The 22,207-nt window shown below is 40.9% G+C and overlaps 1 protein-coding gene across 1 annotated transcript in view; it reads left to right on the top strand.

Annotated features, from left to right (window-relative positions):
- Positions 1 to 22,207, top strand: part of plekhg4 (pleckstrin homology domain containing, family G (with RhoGef domain) member 4) — a 401,233-nt gene that overhangs the window by 276,763 nt on the left and 102,263 nt on the right. Inside the window, exon 14 of the mRNA XM_068049566.1 lies at positions 21,181 to 22,187. Within this exon, the coding sequence (XP_067905667.1) occupies positions 21,181 to 22,187 (1,007 nt within the window). The remainder of the gene's footprint in view (positions 1 to 21,180; positions 22,188 to 22,207) is intronic.

The following is a 22,207-nucleotide window of genomic DNA, read 5'->3' as shown; positions in this document are numbered from 1 at the left end:
CCTACGTACATCCTAGGACCCAATTTTCTACAATAAAAGGGCCAACCATCTGACTCAAGCAGGTACCCTGGCCACCCAGCAATAGTAGTCTGTTAGTCACACCAATGGTGGCACCATTTTCAGAGTGTCACAACCTCATTTCCACCTGTCAAGGTGGCCTCAAAATTTCCTGCTAACTTCAGGGGAAGGTGGCATTTTCAGGTTTATTTCTATTGTCTTAATCCTGAAACAGCAAAATTATTTGTTGTTTAAGTACAGAATTCTATTCTTCTGTTATACTCAGTAATGGAGGCTGTGTTTGGTACTGTGCCAACCTGCTTTTTTTGCCATGTGTCTTGTTTGGAAGCAAACAAGGAAACAAGCACAAGTGTCCCCTTGACAACCACTGAAGAAATTCGTCTGGCCCGCTCCTAAGTGCAATGACCGAGGCGGGAGGAGTGCACTGTTAATTCAGTCCCACTTCTCCATAGGTCACAACATATCAATAAATTTTCCCAATTAGATATTCTATTTGTCCCCAGAATAAATCTCACCAACCAGGTTTCTTTAATAAACAAGCCTTAATCAATAATGAAGTAAATATGTACCCGAATTGAAATATTAAAGCCCCTTATTTTTATCCTGGCCCTCACACACGCACTCACATACACAGCCAGTCAATCGTGGATAGAAAGGGATTTTTGTTTACATCTGTTACAAAGAAATAGAAGGAATAAAAAAAACTTATACTGAAGAGAAGACCTTTGTTTTGGCGAGGTGTCCCAAAGTCGAATAGGTGGTTGCCACCAGAAATCGTTCCAGGCGAGGTTGATGAACATAAAAACAAGAAACTGGGTTCTGAAGAAGGGTCACTGACCCGAAACGTTAACTCTGCTTCTCTTTCCACAGATGCTGCCAGACCTGCTGAGTGGTTCCAGCATTTCTTGTTTTTATTTCAGATTTCCAGCATCCGCAGTATTTTGCTTTTATTTTCGAGGTTGATGAACAGTCTGTTTTGGGTAGGTGTTCAAAGAAATTCAACTACAAAAGGCTTCACATAGGTCTTACAGCAGATGTGCAGCAACAAGGGTTTCAGTTCTCACACATTGGATGCACAGTTCTTTTAAAGACACAAGGTTTCTGCAACATTCAGGATGTCTTCAAAATACAGGAGGCAACAGTACACCTTCATAACAGGCTTTTGCTTTTCAAGAACAGGGATTCTTCAAAGAGCGGTAACAGTTGTCCAGTTTTTCTTCGGATCTCCCCTGGCAGGTCAATGTTCAGATTTCAAATTGCCTCTTCTCGTAGAAAAACCAGCTGGCTTTTAACAGTTCAAAATGAAACCAAAGACAGTTCAGCAACAATCCTGTGACAGCCATATAATCGTGATCTGTCATTTTCTTGTAAACATTTGTCCCATCAGGTTAGATCACCTGCTGTATTTACTTGAAATCACATATTTTCCAGTACTTGTTCACTGGTCAACCTGTTTGTTGATCTTCCTTTTTAAAAAAAACACCCACAAAATTCAGCAATCTCCAGATGATTCAATGTCCATGAAATCCTTTTCAGTTTTTAAAAAATAGATTCTCAAGTTTTAATTAAAAAATGGAAAGTCTCGTAACATAAGCTACTAATTGTTTCTCTTACCTGACTGTACAAATAGTCCTCGAGCACCCTGTTCCTATTCCTACATCATTATTCTTCATCCAGATATTGGGCTGGATTTTGTTCCCAGCCCGACATCGGGTTTGGTGGGTTGGGGGGGGAGTGCCAGAAAATCGGAGCGGCAGCAGCCACTAAGGAACCTGACGCCAGGATTGTTGGGCTTGATCTTCCCGGCAGCGGGGAAGCCCTCCGCTGCTCTCCAATGGGACCTGACTTGGCATATTTAAGTAACACATTTGCATGAATAAGAAATATAAACTGCAGCTGTTCCCGATCCTCAGCACGATGAGCGGCAATCGCCTTCACTTTCCCGTCCAGGGAAAGCTGGCGCCACTGAGCTGGGGAAGGGGTGAACTCTGCACTCTGATGGGTGGGAGAGAGGTGAACTCTGCACTCGGGAGGGGAAGGGGTGAACTATGCACTCTGATGGGGGGGGGCGGAAGAGGTGAACTCTGCACTCTGATGGGTGGGGGGGGGAGGGGTGAACTCTGCAGTCTGATGGGGCGGAAGGGCTGAACTCTGCAGTCTGATGGGTGGAGGGGTGAACTCTGCATTATGGTGTACTGTTTGCAGGGCTGGCAGCCTTTAAAAATGGCGGCAGCACCTGCTCCTTCAGCAGGTGACACCATGAACAGCATAGCTGAGGCCGCCCCCACCATGTGATTGGGGGGCATGGCTGCCTGCCGCGTAATGTTCCGCAGCGGCGGAAATACAAAATTCAGCCCACTATCTCTTCTGTATCTGATATCGTGGTGTTGCCGCAAACATGCCCCAAATCCTGTTTGAGCTGATGGTGCCATTCCAGCCATGCCTTAGCGAGCACACATTCAGATTGTGGCAGACTGGAATAAATATATGGACCACAGAAATACAAATTGCAACTTCTGGCTGGCTCAAATAGATTTCACGACTCGAAAATTCATCTACAACTGACTTAAAATTCACTGTTCTATACATCCATGCACCAATAGAAAAGAAAATTAAACTTTTTATCATGTTGCAAGAGACAAACCCACAGTGTCTGATGTTGGTAAGGAAGTGCTGGCAGCTTTAGACAACTAAACTGAACAAAGAAAACTTTGAAAAGGAAAGCTGGAGGATAATTTAATGTCACAACTCATTCAGTCCATGGCTTGAAATCACAGCAAAGTGTTCAGAATACCTATTATTTTTGCTAAAGTTTGACTAGCAGCATACCAAGTATGCACTATCTTCACAAGGTTCAACAGGAAGTTCTGGCATTGCGCTCGCTCACTTCAGATGCACTGCACTCATAGGAGAGGTATGTCAGCCGTATTAATTATGTATATTATCTAAGAATGTATGCACCAGGGCTCTGCATTTGCATACCGGGCCAAGGATCATGCTGTCCTAATATGCCTCTGTTAAATTTGTGTCACCCTGCACAAGTAACTGACAAGCAAGTTGGACCTTTGACTATTGATTAACTAATCAAAGAAAGTGAATGTTCCATAAATGCAAGACTCGGGAATAACAGGTGGCATCAATGACTGAGATGCATGGATGAGTGACATCTGTGGGTGGTGTTCTTCTAAATCTGTATCCCTTTTGTATATTCACATTCACCACTCAGAGTGACAGAGAGTAGGCTCAGGTAATACTTAATAAATGAATCCCATTTAAATTATGTGACTTTAATGTCCTGGCATACTTTCTACGTAATTAAGGATGAGTTTAGAGAAAGGTTTTTACTGAAATATATGCATTAAGAAAAGTTACTGTTCTATCAGTATGGTGCTTTCTATGCATTTTTATACTGCGCTCAAACTTTCAGTGCTATCAACAAAGCTATAAATGAACGATTATGATAGTTGCTTGCTGTTTAGCAAGCCAAATTACAACCAAAATCTTCTAATGATTAATATATCTGCCTGCAACAACATTGTTGGCTAGTAGGGGTCATATGTTGCAGAACACTGATCTTTCAGGCTTTTAAACTATCACTTTGAATATTTTTTCAAGTGAGTTAAATGTGGAAACTCAGTGATTCCACTGAACTGCATCCAGTTGAAACTCCAGTGCCGTGTTTTTATATCGTGCTACACAGTTCACTAATTTTGTTGTGTGGGGATAGAAAGCCCTTCCTCCTCCTCCCCTATCCCTTTTCATTTAGTTACTGAGGGAAGCCCATCTGGTATTTAGCCTAGCATTTGCCTGTGAATACTGTGGGTTTCATAGGGACCTAAGTTAGCACGTTTGCAGGGCGCCATTGGCTCAGTGTGTCTGAGTTTAGGTTGATAGCACACAACACAGCAAAAACAATCTCACAGAAACCAGATCTGCAACCAGTTTGTAGACTTGTGCAGGTAGGAGAAAATGTGTATTTTCCTGAAACTTATTGGCAACAGATGCATTATTGGTATTGCCAATTATTGACAATAGATAATTGCTTCATGCAACAGATTGTGTTTCATTTTTTTGACGTAAATATGATTATGCAATATTTAATCTGTGTTTTTCAAAACTATTGATCACCATTATACTGTGCATATTCCAACGTGATCCTTTGTTATCTGTAGAAAATTAACTTTTTGTGCAGTTTTTATTTTTTTTAAACTCACCAATTTTTTATATGTTTTATAAGTAGCCTATGAGTGAAGTAACAACACTAGATTAGTAATGTACGCAGTCTGTATTTTCAAATATTTTTAAGTAAAGGGGCTCTGCAGTGAGATTTTTAAGTTCAAAGATGTGACATAAAACTCTGTTTTCTTTACAATTGACAATGAATGGTAAGTTTCCTTCCTGACCAATTGTAGCATTAATAATAGGCAGCAGATATTGTGTTTGTCCACTACTACTTAGTGGTATGAACCTCAAACAGACCTCACATTCAGACTGCAGTGTATTGTCCTGTGGGTGAATGCTTGTCTGCGGGGCCCCTGGTTAGGCTAGTTGAGCATCTCAGCAGTTGATCATTTCAAAAATGAGAGACCAAGAATTAAAAACTGATTTAGGAGAATGCTAAAAGAAAATCAACAGTATTATGTATAACTTAGATCATTAATGTATTATTGGGGTTTTTAATTCAAAATGCTTCACACTAATAACTTAGTTTTTGTATTTTATGCATGCATATTTTCAATTCTGTTGTATGTTTTGCACTGTGTTATATGCCTCACTTTTCGTGGTCTCCAAATGCTAACAGTTATTCTTGAAATTGGGAGCTATTGTGTATGGCAGTCTGTAATTATCCTGTGAACTTAGCTGTAGTAAACTGCATTATTGTTCTGATCCACAAAGAACAAAGTGGAATTTTCACTAAACCATCTATACCCATAAAATGCTTAAAGTGAATAAAACCAATAAGATGTTTACCACCCTGAGTTAAATATTAAGCTTATAAATTCCCCGTAGGTATGACACAATCTCAATTTAAGGCTGAGCAGATTTAGCATGCTATATAGGCATATAGCCTGGGAGCTGGGATCTTTGTTCCAGAAGAATTTGATGATGTAAGAGGCCCATTTTATTATGATGGTAAGTGTGGCTAGGGCTAAAATGGAATTAAGGAGGGGGAAAAAAGTCACCCTTTATTTTCTTTGTCATGCTCAATTCCATTCTAAGAATTAAAATGTCACTAATCATGCTGTCTGGCTGAGTCCAGAGCACGACTGGGTCACCAGCCTTTTAAAGTCATTCAGTACAGATCTTTCTCCGTCTGTCATTTCAATCTTTGGTGTAGCCAAATTCATCATTATTCTAAACTCTCCCAATACTTGAATGGAAGAGAAATCATTTTCATAAATAATGGTAAATATATCGGTAAAAGAATGTACTGTTTTTAGTTTATATAATGTCATATCTTTTCTTTCACTGCTTATCGCCGTAACTGCTGGAGTGCTACTCAGAAACCAAAAGACTCAGTTATTCACGGACTATTAATTAGTAGTACATTGGAATCTTTTGCCCTAGTTTTTTTCTCTCAGTAATTTTTTCCTACCTTTTTAGATTCCCTCCCCCGCTATGCCATCTGCCAAGTAGATCAACCAATGCTTTGCAGACCTCTGCTTATGTTCCTACTTAAAAAGTGATGGGGGAGGGGTTAGTCTTGCCTCCATTGCCTACTTCAACAGGTGAATGAGCAAGCCTCAGAAACTCATCTTGTGGGAAATGTCAGGGGAAGAACCTGTGTCCCACCAGAATGTAGTGTCTGCTGTGCTGCACTGCCATTTGCCTTTCATTTGCTTACTGGAGCGATTCATTCTTGGTTATTCTATTTCAAGATTGATTTAATTTCCAAGGAACTGAAATTCAAGCTCACATCCTTTAATTAGCACTTATTTAAAGTATCAACATTTCAACATCTGGTTTTCTGTAAATACACTCATCACATTTGAATTACAGTTTGTTAGCTGTTGCTCCACAACAGGCTCGATAACTTTGATTTATGTCTGACTAAATAAATAATTAAATATTTTATTATTTAAAAAACTTGTATTTTATCCTTGTGCAGAGTCTCTTAATAAACTACCCATACAATTTAAAGAGAGTTAAAACAAAATAAAACACAAGATGCATCTTAAAGTGAATTATATACTATTTTAAACAGCAAAAATGAAATTGGAAGTGATAAACATCTCTCAGAAAGTGAGCATGATGTAATGATAGATTGTAAATGTGGTCACCAGATCACTAAAGCGAAATGAGACTAATATATTTCTCAATAGTACTAAATTTTCCATGTGAAGATATTTTCATGCTGCGTTAATATATCCTCAAGTCTTCATATGCAATATGTCAAAATACAATAAAGGTTTGGAGGTGTATTGAAACAGAGGAGCAGTATTGAACCTTAAAAGAAGAAATACATTCTTGCATTCATATGACATCTTCCACTCTTTAGGATGTCTTGAAGCTCCTTACAGCCAATTGATTGCTTTTGAAGCGCAGTCACTGTTGCTATGTAGGGAAATATGACAGCCAGTTTATACAGAATAAGGCTCCACAAATAGCAGTATGATAAATGGCCAGTTGATCTTTTTGGTGGTGTTGCATGTGGGATAAACTTTGCTAGGACATGGGATAGAAACCACCCTGCTCTTCTAATAGTGCTATTGAATCTTTTACAACATCCTGCACAGGCAGATGGGACCTCAGTTTAATGTCTTATCTGAAGGATGGCACCTCTGACCCTGCAGCACACCCTCATCCTACACTGAAGTGTCCATCTAAATTATGTGCTCAAGGTTCGGATTGAGCCTCAAACCCATGACCTTCTGAATGAGGAGCAAGAGTACCATCCATGTGTCAAGCTACCAGTTTCAATATTTATGGGTTCATGCAGATTATTAAAGTAATTTCTAATATACTGTAAATGGCATTTTGTGAAGTCATTAAATGCCACAGGATTGAGTAGCAAACTGCAAATGGTAGGTTATACTCAATATATACTACTTTTTTTATTCATACATGGGACATGGGATGTGGGCGCTGCTGGCTAGGCCAGCATTTATTGCCCATCCCTAATTGCCCTTCAGAAGGTAGTGGTGAGCCGCCCTCTTGAACCGCTGCAGTCCATGTGGGGTAGGTACACCCACAGTGCTGTTAGGAAGGAAGTTCCAAGATTTTGACCCAGCGACAGTGAAGGAACAGTGATATAGTTCCAAGTCAGGATGGTGTGTGGCTTGGGGGGGAGCTTGCAGGTGATGGTGTTCCCATGCACTTGCTACCTTTGTCCTTCTAGGTGGTAGAGGTCGAGGGTTTGGATCTAAGGAGCCTTGGTGCGATGCTGCAGTGCATCTTGTAGATGGTGCACACAGTGCTGTCTCTGTGCGCTGGTGGTGGAGGGAGTGAATGTTGGTGGATGGGGTGCCACCCATGGAATACTCTCGCCTTGTCCTGGATGGTGTTGAGCTTCTTGAGTGTTGTTGGAGCTGCACCCATCCAGGCAAGTCGAGAGTATTCCATCACACTCCTGATTTGTACCTTGTAAATGGTGGACAGGCACTGGAGAGACAGGAGGTGTGTTACTCGATGCAGAATTCCCAGCCTCTGACCTGCTCTTGTAGCCACAGTATTTGCATGGCTACTGCAGTTCAGTTTCTGGTCAATGGTAACCCCCAGGATGTTGATAGTGGAGGATTCTGCAATTGTAATGCCATTGAATGTCAAGGGGAGATGGTTAGATTCTCTAGTTGGAGATGGCCATTGCCTGGCACTTGTGTGGCGCGAATGTTGCTTGCCACTTATCAGGCCAAGCCTGGATATTGTCCAGGTCTTGCTGCATTTCTACACTGGCTGCTTCAGTATCTGACTTACTGAATCACACTACTTTTGACATGATTGGCCAACAAAAGAAAAATGTAGAGGGTAAATTAGATCCGTTCTTCCATCTTTGTACCGGTTGAAGGGGCACTAGTCTTGAGAGTGATGCATCAACACTCATTTTGCTGTTTCATTTTCACTTTGTTCATTTGTTTTCTGGATTTGGACTAAATAAATAACCTCAGGGAAATTATAATGAAATAAAAAGAAAAAGGATCTAAAACTTGGTTTTAACTAAAGGGCAGTGTTTGGTGACACACTTAGCACTTTAGTTTTGAAAACAATATACATTAAATACAACGGATTGGATTTGACTCTTGACAGTGGCTGAATTCATTTGTTTCTCTTTGCATTCCTAAAATGATTATTCGGGTGTGATCAATTTATTTACAGCTCGTGAAAGAAAGCTGCAACACATGCCTAAAGGAGAAAGCCTACATCTGTCACTAGAGCTTCTGTATCACATGCTCACTTTCATTATAAAGATCATCTCTATTACCTTTTAATAAAAAAAGGGGTATACTTTATGCTTTGGAAATTAATGACAGAAATGTTAATGTGTTTCGGGGTAAATTTTATTTCTGTATACTTCTTGTGAAGGATGATTGAAATAAGCAGCCAAATGGACGTCTCTGAATATTTATGGAATCAAAACCACCTTGCTTATAGTTTGTTTATAGCATGAATGTGCAAAATATTCCTTGGCTATTTCATAGAATCCTACATCACAGAAAGAGACTATTCAGCTCTTCATACGTTTGTCGGCTCTTGGAAAGAGCGATCTTGTTGAAAATGTGATTTTATAAATTAATTAGCTATTGTAACTTAGTCTTAGGTTTTGAGTCATCCACCCAACATCTTACAACAATATATTTTGCATACAGTTTTAAATTTATATAGAGCCTTTAAATTTTTATTGTTTTATTTATTTAAATGTCGAAAAATTTCCCAAAGTGCTTCAGAGAGGTGTAAAGGAAAACTAATGACCAGCCAAAGAGGAAAGTTCAGGATGGATGACCAAAAACCTAGCTAGAGAGGTTAGTTTTAAGGAGGGTGTTAAAGAAGAGAAGGGAGGTAGAGCTGCAGAAGATTTTGAGAAAGAATTTCACAGCCTGGGCTCTATAACTGAGGGCATAGCTGTCAAAGGTGGAGAAAGGGGAGACGGTAGGTTACATAGAAGACTGGGATCAGAGAAGTTGTTGGGTGGGGGGGTGGGCGGAGGTTAGAGATTGGGAGGGGCAAGGGCCTGGATAAATTTAAACAGGGTGAGAATTTTGCATTTGTGATCATAAGAAACTGGAAAACAGTATAAGTCAGCAAGGACAGATGATGGGTGAGCAGGACTTGGTGCAGAATAACGGACAGCAGCATTTTTGATGAGCTGATGTTTATCCGGGTTTGAGATTAGGAGGCTAGCCAAGAGAACTTTGAAGTAATTGATGGTGGAAATAACTAAGGTATGAATGAAGGTTTCAGTAACAAATGGGCTGAGATAGTGGTAGAAGAAGGCAGTGTTACTTCTAATTAAGAGCCGGGTCTCAATTTCCATTAATGTTTCTTTCTTGAGGTAATGGCAGTCAAAGTATGCAGCAGTGTGTCTTGAGTACTTACTACTTTATTTTGTTCATTCATGCTTTGTTCGTTATATTTCTACAAGAACTTTTGGAACTTGCTTCTCTTGTGGTCATTTCAGCTTTGCTGCAAAAAGATGAACAGTCTGACAGACCTCCTTGTATAAGTGACTGCTATAATTATGTTACAGAGGATATATAATGACAGGGCCACCTTAACCACTGCCTCAGGTATCATCGTGGTTGTAATGTATGCTGGTTTTTTAGTTAATTTTGTAAGGAATGTTGATCAAGGAAAAGAGCATCAAGTGGGCGGCGCAGTGGTTAGCACCGCAGCCTCACAGCTCCAGGGACCTGGGTTCGATTCTGGGAACTGCCTGTGCGGAGTTTGCAAGTTCTCCCTGTGACCGCGTGGGTTTTTGCCGGGTGCTCCAGTTTCCTCCCACAGCCAAAGACTTGAAGGTTGATAGGTAAATTGGCCATTGTAAATTGCCCCTAGTGTAGGTAGGTGGTAGGGAATATGGGATTACTGTAGGGTTAGTATAAATGGGTGGTTGTTGGTCGGCACAGACTCGGTGGGCCGAAGGGCCTGTTTCAGTGCTGTATCTCTAAATAAATAAATAACAGGGCATTCAACATATTGTACTCAATATAACTTGACCACAAATTTAGAACAGCATGCCCTACTGTTCCAATAAAGTGACATTTTCTACTTCCACAAGCACATGCTTCCAAGAAAGATCATCAGTTTAGTACCACTTCATGGACATTTTGTGCTGTGGCCACATCGCCACTAAGATTTAGATTTAGATTGAGATTGACCAAATTAAGTTTCCTAGAACCGTCTCACATTTCAGAGCAGAGAGACTTTATGGAACTTGCAGCAATGAAACAGTGTGCCACCAAGTCTCCCAAATGGTCTGCTCGTAAATGCTCAGCAGAGACACTGAAAACTCAGCCCATGCCTTGCATATGCTGCAAGGGGATCATCTCATCTTGCATCATCACTGCATGCCCAAACAATGTAGGGTATGTCAGTGATTTTTAAGCACTATTCATTATTCTTTACACTGGATATCACAATTGGTGAGATCATGAAAAAATGTGAAATAGGTTTGTTGTTAATAAGGTTATGGGCCCTGACAACATTCCGGCAATAGTACTGAAGACCTGTGCTCCAGAACTTGCCGCACCCCTAGTCAAGCTGTCCCAGTACAGCTACAACATTGGCATTTACTCAGCAATGTGAAAGATTGCCAAAGATATGTCCTGTACACAAAAAGCAGGACAAATCCAACCTGACAAATCACTACCCCATCAGTCTACTCTCAGTCATCAATAAAGTGATGGAAGGTGTCGTCAACAGTGCCATCAGGCGGCACTTGCTTAGCAATAACCTGCTGAATGACACTCAGTTTGGGCTCCGCCAGGGCCACTCAGCTCCTGACCTCATTACAGCCTTGATTCAAACATGCACAAAAGAGCTGAATTGAAGTGGTGAGGTGAGAGTGATTGCCTTTTACATCAAAGCAGCATTTGACCGAGTATGGCATCAAGGAGCCCTAGCAAAACTGGAGTCAATGGGAATTGGGGGGAAAACTCTGCTGGTTGGAGTCGTACCTAGTGCAAAGGAAGATGGCTGCGATCGTTGGAGGTCAATCATCTCAGCTCCAGGACATGACTGCAGGAGTTTCTCATGGTAGTGTCCTAGGCCCAACCATCTTCAGTTGCTTCATCAATGACCTTCCTTCAATCATAAAGTCAGATGTGGGGATGTTCATTGATGATTGCACAACGTTTAGCACCATTCGCGACTCCTCAGATACTGAAGCAATCCGTGTAGAAATGCAGCAAGATCTGGACAATATCCAGGCTTGGGCTGATAAGTGGCAAGTAATATTCACGCCACACAAGTGCCAGGTAATGACTATCTCAAACAAGAAAGAATCTAACCATCTCCCTTTCACAGTCAATGGCTTTACGATCTCTGAATTCCCTACTATCAACAACCTGGCGGTTACTATTGACCAGAAACAGAACTGAAGTAGCCATATAAATACTGTGGCTACAAGAGGCTAGGAATCCTGCGGCAAGTAATTCACCTGCTGACTCCCCAAAACCTGTCCACCATCTACAAGGCACAAGTCAGGAGTGTGATGGAATACTGTCCACTTGACTGGATGGGTGCAGCTCCAACAACACACAAGAAGCTCGACACCATCCAGGACAAAGCAGCCTGCTTGATTGACACCCCATCCACCAACTTTCACTCCCTCCATCACCGACGCACAGTGGCAACAGTGTGTACCATCTACAAGATGCTCTGCAGCAACGCACCATGGCTCCTTTGACAGCACCTTCCAAACCCTCAATTTTTACCACCTAGAAGGATAAGGGCAGCAAATCCATGGGAATACCACCATCTGCACATTCCCCTCCAAGCCACGCACCATCCTGACTTGGAACTATATCACTGTTCCTTCACTGTCGCTGGGTCAAAATTCTGGAACTTCCTTCCTAACAGCACTATGGGTGTACCTAACCCACATGGACTGCAGCGGTTCAAGAAGGCGGCTCACCACTACCTTCTGAAGGGCAATTAGGGATGGGCAATAAATGCTGGCCTAGCCAGCGGTGCCCACATCCCATGAATGAATTTTAAAAAAACAGAATGGGATAGTGTCGGATCATCAGTGCAAGCTAATGAGCAATATTCTGTACTGCTAATGCAATGGTGCTGTACCACAAAATGGTGCAACATGAGTTTCTATTAACATTTGACACTTTTGCCTGATATGTGCTGGTAGCTGTTATATATAGAACAGCTCAAAGTAAGAATATAATTTTATGGTCTGATCTCAAGCACCATCATTTCATAAATATTGAGAAATTTAAGGGTAAATTTTAGGGCAGCGCAGTGGTTAGCACCGCAGCCTCACAGCTACAGCGACCCGGGTTCAGTTCTGGGTACTGCCTGTGTGGAGTTTGCAAGTTCTCCCTGTGACCGCCGGGTGCTCCGGTTTCCTCCCACCGCCAAAGACTTGCAGGTTGATAGGTAAATTGGCCATTGTAAATTGCCCTTAATGTAGGTAGGAGAATGGTGGGGAATATGGGATTAATGTAGGAGGGGATGTGGTAGGGAATATGTGATTAATGTAGGAGGGGATGTGGTAGAGAATATGGGATTAATGTAGGATTAGTTTAAATGGGTGGTTGATGGTCGGCAGAGACTCAGTGGGGCGAAGGGCCTGTTTCAGTGCTGTATCTCTCTATAATTTGTACAGACCTGCAAAACACAACCTCACATAAATCCTTATTGGAAATGTTTATAATCTTGCTTGCAATCATTTGCATCATTATGCAAAAACTCATGACAAAGAGATTTGATAGCGTGGATGTGCAAAATGTTTCCACTTGTGGGTGAGTCTGGAACAAGGGGCCATAAATATATATAAGATAGCCACTAACAGTTAAGATAAAACGTTTAGGAGGGATTTCTTTACACAGTCGTGAGAATGTGAAACTTGTGCCACATGGAGTGGTTGAAGCAGAAAACAATGATGCATTTAAGAAGAGACTTGATAAATACACAAGGGGGAAGGGAATAGAAGGATACGGGAGGCGGGGGGCAGGGTGGGAAAAATAATTAGAGTGAGAAAAGGCTTCGATGCACTACAAACACTGACACAGACTAGCTGAGCTAAAGGCCTGTTTCTGTTCTATAGATGCAATGTAATTATGTGTAAAAGTACCATGTTGTTGATTGTGGCCTTTACCAATGATCTTTCCTAGTTCATGTTTGAATAATTGAAAGTACTATTCTGCTTTTATTTCTCTGCCTTGCACTGCCACTCAGCTAAGGTTCACCTGTTCCCATGTTGGTTCTCGTCCCACACTTCATTCAGCTGCTAGAAAATTCAGAGGCGCATTTATGTCTCCTGGTTTGTCTTCTGGTTCCCATAAATTAGAAATCACACTTTAGACTTGCAAAGGCTGGAGTTATTATTTTAATTATTCAGCTTCCATGCTGCCTGGTATAGGACTGCCCTCAGCTAGTGTCCTGTTACATGTCACATGACTAGTGCAGCCGTGAATGTGGCCTCCTGGAACACTTACATATAACAATTAGTTCTTAGCACTTTACAGATAGTGTAACAATATATACATCCCTCTTTCTTTAAAAACATAATGCCCCTATATCAATATAATTGTCCCAGTCATTAACTTTTCTAAACTAAAGTATATCAACTGACTTTTGGAAATAACCTGAACCCCTTTTAGAGTCTTTTGTAGCAATTTATAGATGCTTTTCTAAAAAATATCATTCACACTATCGCTTATGTGGTAAGATGTTGCACCTCCATCTTGTAGATTTGACATTCGTTGTTCTGTGGTGAATTGGCACGCTGCACAAGCGATGTTGCTGCTGGTGTTGTGGGAGTGGAGCTTGCTGTTGCTAATGTTGTGTCACTTGCTGGTGACGTTGTTGATGTGTTGCTGGACAGTGATGTTTCCGGTGTTGTTAATGATCTTTTCTCTATTTCCAGCTCAGGTGTAGATCAAATACGGATTCTGTTGCTTCTCATTTGGTTACCAGTTTTGGTCTCGATGTATGACCTTGGAGTCACAGCTTCACCTGCAACTTTTGCTAGGTTCCAGGTTTTCATGATTGGATCCTGTACATGTACAGTTTGTCCTTTGAACAGCTCAGGCAGGGATTTAGCATGCTTGTTTGAAATGTTGACCTCCTTCTGCCTGTGCTTCAGTGAGTTGTTGTCTTACTTCCTACTGGTCACTTGGAGGATGTATTTTGCTTGGCAGAGTTGTCTTATATTTTCTTCCATTCAACAGCTCTGCAGGTAATTTCATGTCAGCCTTGAGAGGTGTAGATCAGAGTGACAATAAGGCCAGGTTTGGGTCTTCCTTCGTCTCTTGGCATTTCGCAAGGGTTCTTTTGACTGTCTGGACGTCTCTTTCTATAAATCTGTGCCCCCATAGGTAGTGTGGTGATGAGGTGAAGGAGTTGAACCCGTACTGTTCAGTGAATTCCTTAAGTTCTCTGGATCTGAATTCAGTGCCATTGTCACATATTAATCTTTGAGGAATCCCTTGCTCAGTGAACAGAACTCGTACTGCTGAGATGATTGTCGTAGCTCAAGTATTTCACCTTCCAGATAAAAGGGAACTTTGAGTAGTAGTCTGCGACTATGAGATACCATTCTTGATTGTGTGTGAATAAGTGGGCTCCTATAGTATGCCATGGTCTGGGTGGTATTTCAGTAGCTATCATCATCTCTTTCTGCTGTGTGTTTCTGTTCTTCTGGCACACATTGCTTGTAGACACCATGTTTTTGATGTCTTGTAAATGCCTATCCAGTACACAGCTGATCTGGCTCTGAGCTTACACTTCTCCATTTCCATGTGGCCTTCATGTATCTTCTGGAGAAGTTCTTCCTGCATTGTTTTGGGTATGATTATTCTGGATCCGGCTAGCAGAACACCATCTTCTAGTGAGATGTCATCTCTGATAGACCAGTACTGCCGTAATGCTGGCTGTGTTTGCTGTATCTTATCAGGCCATCCCTGGATCACTTGCTGAAAGAGCACTTGTAACTCCTCGTCTTTGCTGGTCTCCTCTCTAATTTGACACAGTTTAGGTGGTGTTACATTCACTAGATGATGAATCTTTATTCCTAGATTTTCTAGCATGTTTCTCTTGTGGCGACAGCCGAGATAGGGTATCTGCCAGCACCATTTCTCTTCCTGGCTTGTACTTCTGTTTGAAATCGTAACTCTGAAGCCTCAAGAGTAACTTCTGCAGTCTTGCTGGTTCTTTACATAGATTTTTCTTGTAGATCTGCTCCAGTGGACAATGACCACTCTCCACTATGAACTTTCTCCCATAGAGATTTTTGTGGAACATCTCGCATCCATACACGACTGCCAAAAGCTCTCTTTCTATGCTGACATATCTGATTTCAGCTGATGTTAGAGCTTTGGATGTGATTGCTATTGGCTTTCCCTCTTGTACCAGGGCTGTTCCCAGTCATTTTGTGGAAGCATCTACTTGCAGAGAGACAGGTTTCTTTCTGTTATAGTATGACAGACTTGTTTCCTTGCATACTACCTTTTTGAGTTTGTTGAAACTCCTGTCGTGTGACGCTGACCACTGGTACTCTACATCTTCTTTCATCAGCTCGCACAGGTTTGCTTTGTGTTCCAACATATATGCGATATGAAGGAGCTCATGTATTGGATCAAGCCGAGGAAACTTCTCAACTCTGCCTTATCTCTTGGGGCTTCCATCCCAGAGATAGCTGAGATTCTTTCAGGACTCGGCTTGACTCTGTCAGTGGTGTACAGCATTCCAAAAAACTGGCATTGTCACTTTCACAATGCATTTGTCTGTGTTTAGCTTGATCCTAGCTTTCCTGGTTTTCTCCATGTCTTCATGTAGATGATTGTCATAATCTTTTCCATCTACACTATATATCTGGATATCATCTGCTATGCCGACTGCCCCTTTGCATTCCCTGTATGTCTCATCTCCTTTCTGCAGGAACATATCCTAGCACACTTTAAGGCCAAAAGGTACACACAGGAATTTGTACTGTCCAAAGGCTGGGTTGAATGTTGTCAACAGCGAAGATTCCGCATTTAGCTTCACGTTCCAGTAGCCATTCTTGGCATCAAGCATGCTGAAAACTTTGGCCCCTACCAGTGCTGGTGTGATCTCTTCTAGTGTTGGAATAGGATAGTGATCCCTCTTTATTGCTTGGTTAAGTTCTTTGGGATCCAGGAAAATTCTTAGCCATATATTTGACTTCTTCCTCACCACAATGTGGGCCTACAGTTTGGGTAAATTCTGTGACATTGGTGATCAACTACTTTTCTTCAATTTTTTGGAGCTCTCTTTCAAGCTTTCTTTTTAGTTCTGTTGGCACTTCACTTGGGGGATGAATCACTGGTTTCATCGCTGGATCAATAGTGTTGCAATACTCAAAATCTTCAAAGCATCCAACCGCCTCATTGAAATACTCTGGGTACAAATGTACCCAGATCATCTTTGCTTCTGATCAGAGGGCATTTTTCAATGGGTGTACTATCTTCAACCCTCAGTGTTGCCTCCTCCACCTCATGGTTTACTAAGATAATCTGTAGCTGTTCTCAACTGCTCAACCCCAGGATAGCAGGACCATCTGTTTCAGTAAAACATACAACTAACATCTTTTCCTTTGTCCCTTGTTATGATCCTGTAGTTTTTTTTTCTGGGAATAATGCGGTGTGCTTTTAAGGCTGGAAAAGGAGCTGTACAACTTTAAGGTAACAAGCTCCAGAGAATGCAAAGAATGCATTCTCGTTGCCCTGGGATACAGCCACTCAGAGACCGTGATTCAGAGTGTGCATTCTGGTTGCCATAGGATACAACCACTCAGGACCAAAGACACAAGATACATTGTTGCCGACTGACGTTCGAAACTAGTTGAAAAACTGGCTTTTTGATACTCCGTTAACAGAGAAACAGACAGACAAGTGGACCAGCATATACTGAAAGAAATCAGAGCTCTCTCTCTTGGTTTATTTAAACCCTATTCATTATACTCTCAGAATTCTGATGTCAAGCCAGATTAATTTTTTCAAAGAAAATAACCAAATTTCTTTAACTACTGAACTGTAATTGTTGAAATTCATCGCTGAAAAAGAAGAGCATCAATTCAACCGCTGAGCCAGACTACAGATTGTTCTACTGTTAAAGAACCTTTTTTTCCCCCATCGGATGGCTGTGAGGACTTCAAGCAATCTCGGACTATTCCACATTGGAAGATTTCACGCTGGCAGGAGTGTAAATATGCGAGGATACTCATTTTTTCTATTTTCTATTTTGTTTATATCTTAGTGTTTAAGAATTTCGTTTTTCTCATTTAACAGTTAATTTGTTGATCTACAGACACTTTGTTTGGTTAGCCTCATTCAGGGGTTAATCGATGGTACAATTTAATCACAGAATTATACAACACAGAAACAGGCCCTTCAACCCATCATGTCTGTGCCGGCCATCAAGCACCTATCTAGTCTAATCCCATTTTCCAGCGCTTGGCCTGTAGCCTTGTATGCTATGGCGTTTTAAGTGCTCATCTAAATACTTCTTAAATGTTGTGAGGGATCCTGCCTCTACCACCCCTTCAGGCAGTTTGTTCCAGCTGGGTCGGTCTTTAATTTGCAAAGTTTAAAAATGAAATGTTAGGCAATCTATGGAGGGACAGGACTGAATCAACGGTGCGTTTCTCCCACCACAATCAGAATCGTATATTTTGATTAGGAGCTTTGAATTGAGCAGTCGCTCGTAACACCCTCCGATTTGTGTTGTTCCTAGCTGTCAAATCTCTATTCCTCCGTATGCTGTTAGCATGACATCATTCGGTTTCAGTGCACCTTCCCTTGGGGTAACCATTTTCTTTAAAATTTTCAGGAAAGATCTTCTGCTATAGTCTGAGTGGGATGATGTTACTCTTTGTTCCAATATCAATCTTCACCTTCAGATTTATCGTTGTGGGTTTATTTCTCTTTTCCTGATCTGAATTGTTGTGTGAATTTCTTTTCTCTGGGAACTGTTGCATCCAGACATTTTGTGCAATTTTTTATGGTTCCTATATCTATCGTGTTCTCAAACCCATCGTCATCTTCCAGTGTATGGATGTTTTGGTTTCTTTCCCTACTCATTCGCCCTGTTACTCTGGCTCTGCTGGTTCATCTACCATCTTCTTCCCTTGTTCTGCACATCGTTTTCCAGTGATTGGTCTTTCCTCAAGCTCTGCAGATTGATCCATATGCAGGACATTTCCTTCTGTCCGTGAATTCATGTTGTCGTCCACAGCTCCTACACATCATCTTCTCTGTTTGGTGTACATTCTTTTGTTTTTGTTTCACTACATCAACCCTGCTGCCTTTCTTTTGGCTTAACTGAAGGCTAGCCATTTGGATAGTCAGTGACTTCATCTGTCTACTCGTGGCTTCATGTGCTCCGACAGTGTCTGCAGCCTGTGATTTGTGAGCATGTCCTTTCCAATTAGAGCTTTCTGTACTTCAGGATATGCAGAATCCCAGATTAGTTGAAATATCAGCCTTTCATCTGTGTCCTTAAATTTACATTTTATGGCTGAATTTTTCAGTCTAGTCACAAAATTGTCAATAGGCTCACCAAGTTCTTGCCTGAGGCTTTGAAATTCATATCAGTATATCCGATGATTTGATTTTGGTTGAAGATGGGTACGGAATCTTTCAAAAATTATGTCTAGGTTTCTGCTGTCCTCTTCACTCAGTTCCCAGCTGTTAAATAAATGTAATCCTTTATCTCCTGCCCACAGAAGAATGTAGCTGACCCTCTCCTCTTTGCTTTTTAGGGAACTACTGAATGTCAATCTGCACTTTTGCTTAAACTTATCAAATGTCTCAACAACATTATGTGTGTACTTCCCAATTTATTATGGGTTGTAGCTATGCATTTATTGCTGTGCCAGCTGACATTTCATTTTTCATTTTCGCATGATTCACGCAGTTTTTTTTCTGTGTCTCTGGCACTAATTTGGGTCAATTTTCCCAATCTAATGCAGCATTAAATTCATTTAAAATGTTTTATGTTTACTCACAGACGCTCACTGCTATCATATTATGTCCCCTGGTTGTCTTCTGGTTTCCATAAGTTAGAAATATTCACACTTTAGACTTGGAAAGGCTGAAGTTCTTTGTTTTAATCATTCAGCGTCCATGCTTCCTGGTATAGGACTGCCCTAGGTAGCTGTCCTGTTGCATGTCACATGACTCTCTAGTGCAGCCGTGAATGTCATCCCCGGAACACACACACAACAATTAGTTCCTAGCACTTTACAGATAGTACAATATATAACAGCACAGAATTCACTTCAGTTTTTTTCTGCCTGCAGGGAAGTGCCTGTCTACCATCCAAAGATGGCTCAGCTGAACTTGTGGAATCATGTCTTTAGATTGGAGTAAAATTGATCTGGGCAGTTTGTTGTACATTGTGCGATTCAATTAAAATAAAATATCTATTTAGCACCACTTCATCAGCTAGAACTTTATCCATGCATTTGGTTTGTTCCATGGCTGGGTTACTTGCATACTGAGCTCCCATTCTCAGTGATCGCCATGGGGAATTGCCTAGCAGAAACTAGGTTTTTACACACGGAGAAGAAAAATGATAAATGGCATTGGTGTGTGAACAGGCTAGCTTAGCCTTGACGAGTGGAGGGAGATCAACAGAAAGAGGAAGGCAGCAAAACATTTCAAGAGGGATTCTCACCTCGAAGAAAAACTGAATTAGTAGCTTTTTCCCTTTAATAATTTGTGGGCAAGGCAATTCTTAACCCTGAAGAAGAAGCAAAATACATTAATCAGCCAATTTCTTCACAATGTGTTTTGTCTCAAACTCTTAATTTTATTGAATTTTGTGCTGATCATGGTGAAAATGTCAGTGAAAAGGAATGAAAGAGTTTATTTTGCCATGTAATGTCGGCATTAAGCATTCCTGGGTCAAGTTGCAAAATAAATCTTCCAATTTTGTCCAATAATTTGACTTAATCCAAAAAGCACCTTGTACTGTAGTAGCAAAATTTTGTGTACTTTCTGCACCAGCAGTCTTTACAATGTGATTGTCAATTTCATATGAATTTATGCAAAATTATGGCAGGTTTTGTGCTGTGCTCTCAAGTCTTTTGGGAACTGGATTGAGACTTCTAAAACTCAGTTCACGTGGGAAGTGTTATAACCAACAATGAGAGAAGGCATACATCATTTCAGGGTAAACTGGGTTCAGACACAGATGAAATTGCCTTAAATTCTGTTAGTGCACCTTTTTAGTTTCTGCAATAAAAATATATGAATGAGTTGTGTTGATGAAAGATTTCTATTCTTTATAAAGAGGTTCTAAAATAGGTTAATATATTGGAAAAGTTAGACTTCACGGATTAACTAGTGATGTGCATTAAGCGTAACAGGACTGATATTTGTTCCTTGAACTATATGCTTTGTTAGATACCTGTTAACTATTAATATTGTGTGTAATATGCCTTGCATCAGTGCTTCATTTGAGAAAAAGATCCTGAGTTAAGTACTTTTATTTGTTACTATTGCACTGTGTAATTTTGGCCTGATGAATTACTTTTTTGTAGGCAATTGAGTTATTTCAACAACTCAGTATTACTTGTGTAAAACAGCTAGTATGTCACAGTTGATTCACATCTGCCCTTAGAGGAGGTCATGTTTGAGTTTCACAGAACCAAAATCTTGAGAATTGTTTGCCAGAGGAGAAAAGTATTGTCTCCTTTGGCTGAGAAAACAGACTGTTTATCGTGTGTTGTTAATAAATTTGTGTGTTTATACCTAAAAAAAAAAGGAATACTGTATTACAAAACAAACCTTGTGGTGTGGTTATTTACTCCAATAGACAATGCGTTTATTTTGTATCTATCATTAACTGTGCTGCTAATAGTGAGTAATTCATTTTGCTAATTTTAGACATCCTTAAATATCCCCAAATGTATTTTGTGCTAGAGCTGTTTTGTACTTTCTCTTTTTAAGTGACCCACCTTAATCTTGAGAAATGTTGGCCTTTTTTTGCCAATTTGGTTGCTAAGCTGGTTTGTCTTTGTTGCAGGCTTATGAGTGGGCCCTAGAAGGTATGCGGCACCTTGCATGCATCAGCATGGATGACTGCAGTTCACCAGAACGCTGTGAGCCAGTTGTGAAATATCTGGAAAATCATCATCGTCAGCATCCTGAAATTCCAGATGCAGAGTTTGAAGAAATGAAGGAATTGGCATGTGAATTAAAAAATGAGAAGGGGATGAAACAGTGGAAGTTTGCTTGGTCTAAATGCCAAGAGACGAAGCTTATCTTTGAAAAGAAGCTGGAAGCTGCATTGCGAACAAGAAAGTCATTACCATCAGATCATAGGCTTTCTGATTTTAATAGTATGAGGAATGAGATTGTTAATATAGGACACAGGAGACATTCAGATGGAATGGAGCAAAGATTACAGTGTGAAAGGGGTATTGCGAGCTCAAACAGTAGTAGTTATTTTTTGAGCAACAGGTCAACACATTGTGTGTGGCAGAGAGACAAACTCTCATCACAGTCTTCAGGCAGTTATTACGAGACTGTAAATAACGAGGATGTTTTTGTACCTGAAGCCATTCTCAGCAAAAACTCTAGCCCTGGTTTCCATGGCTTTGATCAAATGGGAGCAGGGAGAGTTTGTGCTTCTGTTTATATGTCAACACCAGATGCTTGTAGACTATTGCACAGTATCTCTGATGAAGAAGCTAACTGTGATAGTAATGTTGACTCTTCTCATATACAATCTAGATGTCTTTCACCGCCAGATACCCAGAATCAACATCTGAAAAAGCTATTACGGAAAGCACAGAGCTTTGACTTGTCACCCAGTGATAACCACAGATACAATTCATGTCAAAGAACTTTTAGTGAACCTGCAAGGCGTGGAAACACAGGGGTGTTCATTAAAGGGCTAGAAGTGAGCAGTACTGAACTTAATGATAGACCTTGTATCTCCAGGCAGCAAGCATTGTTTAATTGGACTGGAAACCAGGCAGAAGGTCACAGAAGCTATACTGCCTTACCAGAGGCCAAGGCTAAGGGCAGGTGGGTATTTTATCATCCAG

The sequence above is a fragment of the Heterodontus francisci genome, chromosome 17 (genome assembly GCF_036365525.1).
Source record: "Heterodontus francisci isolate sHetFra1 chromosome 17, sHetFra1.hap1, whole genome shotgun sequence".
NCBI classification, from domain to species: domain Eukaryota; kingdom Metazoa; phylum Chordata; class Chondrichthyes; order Heterodontiformes; family Heterodontidae; genus Heterodontus; species Heterodontus francisci.
This window is presented reverse-complemented; position numbering and strand designations above follow the sequence as displayed.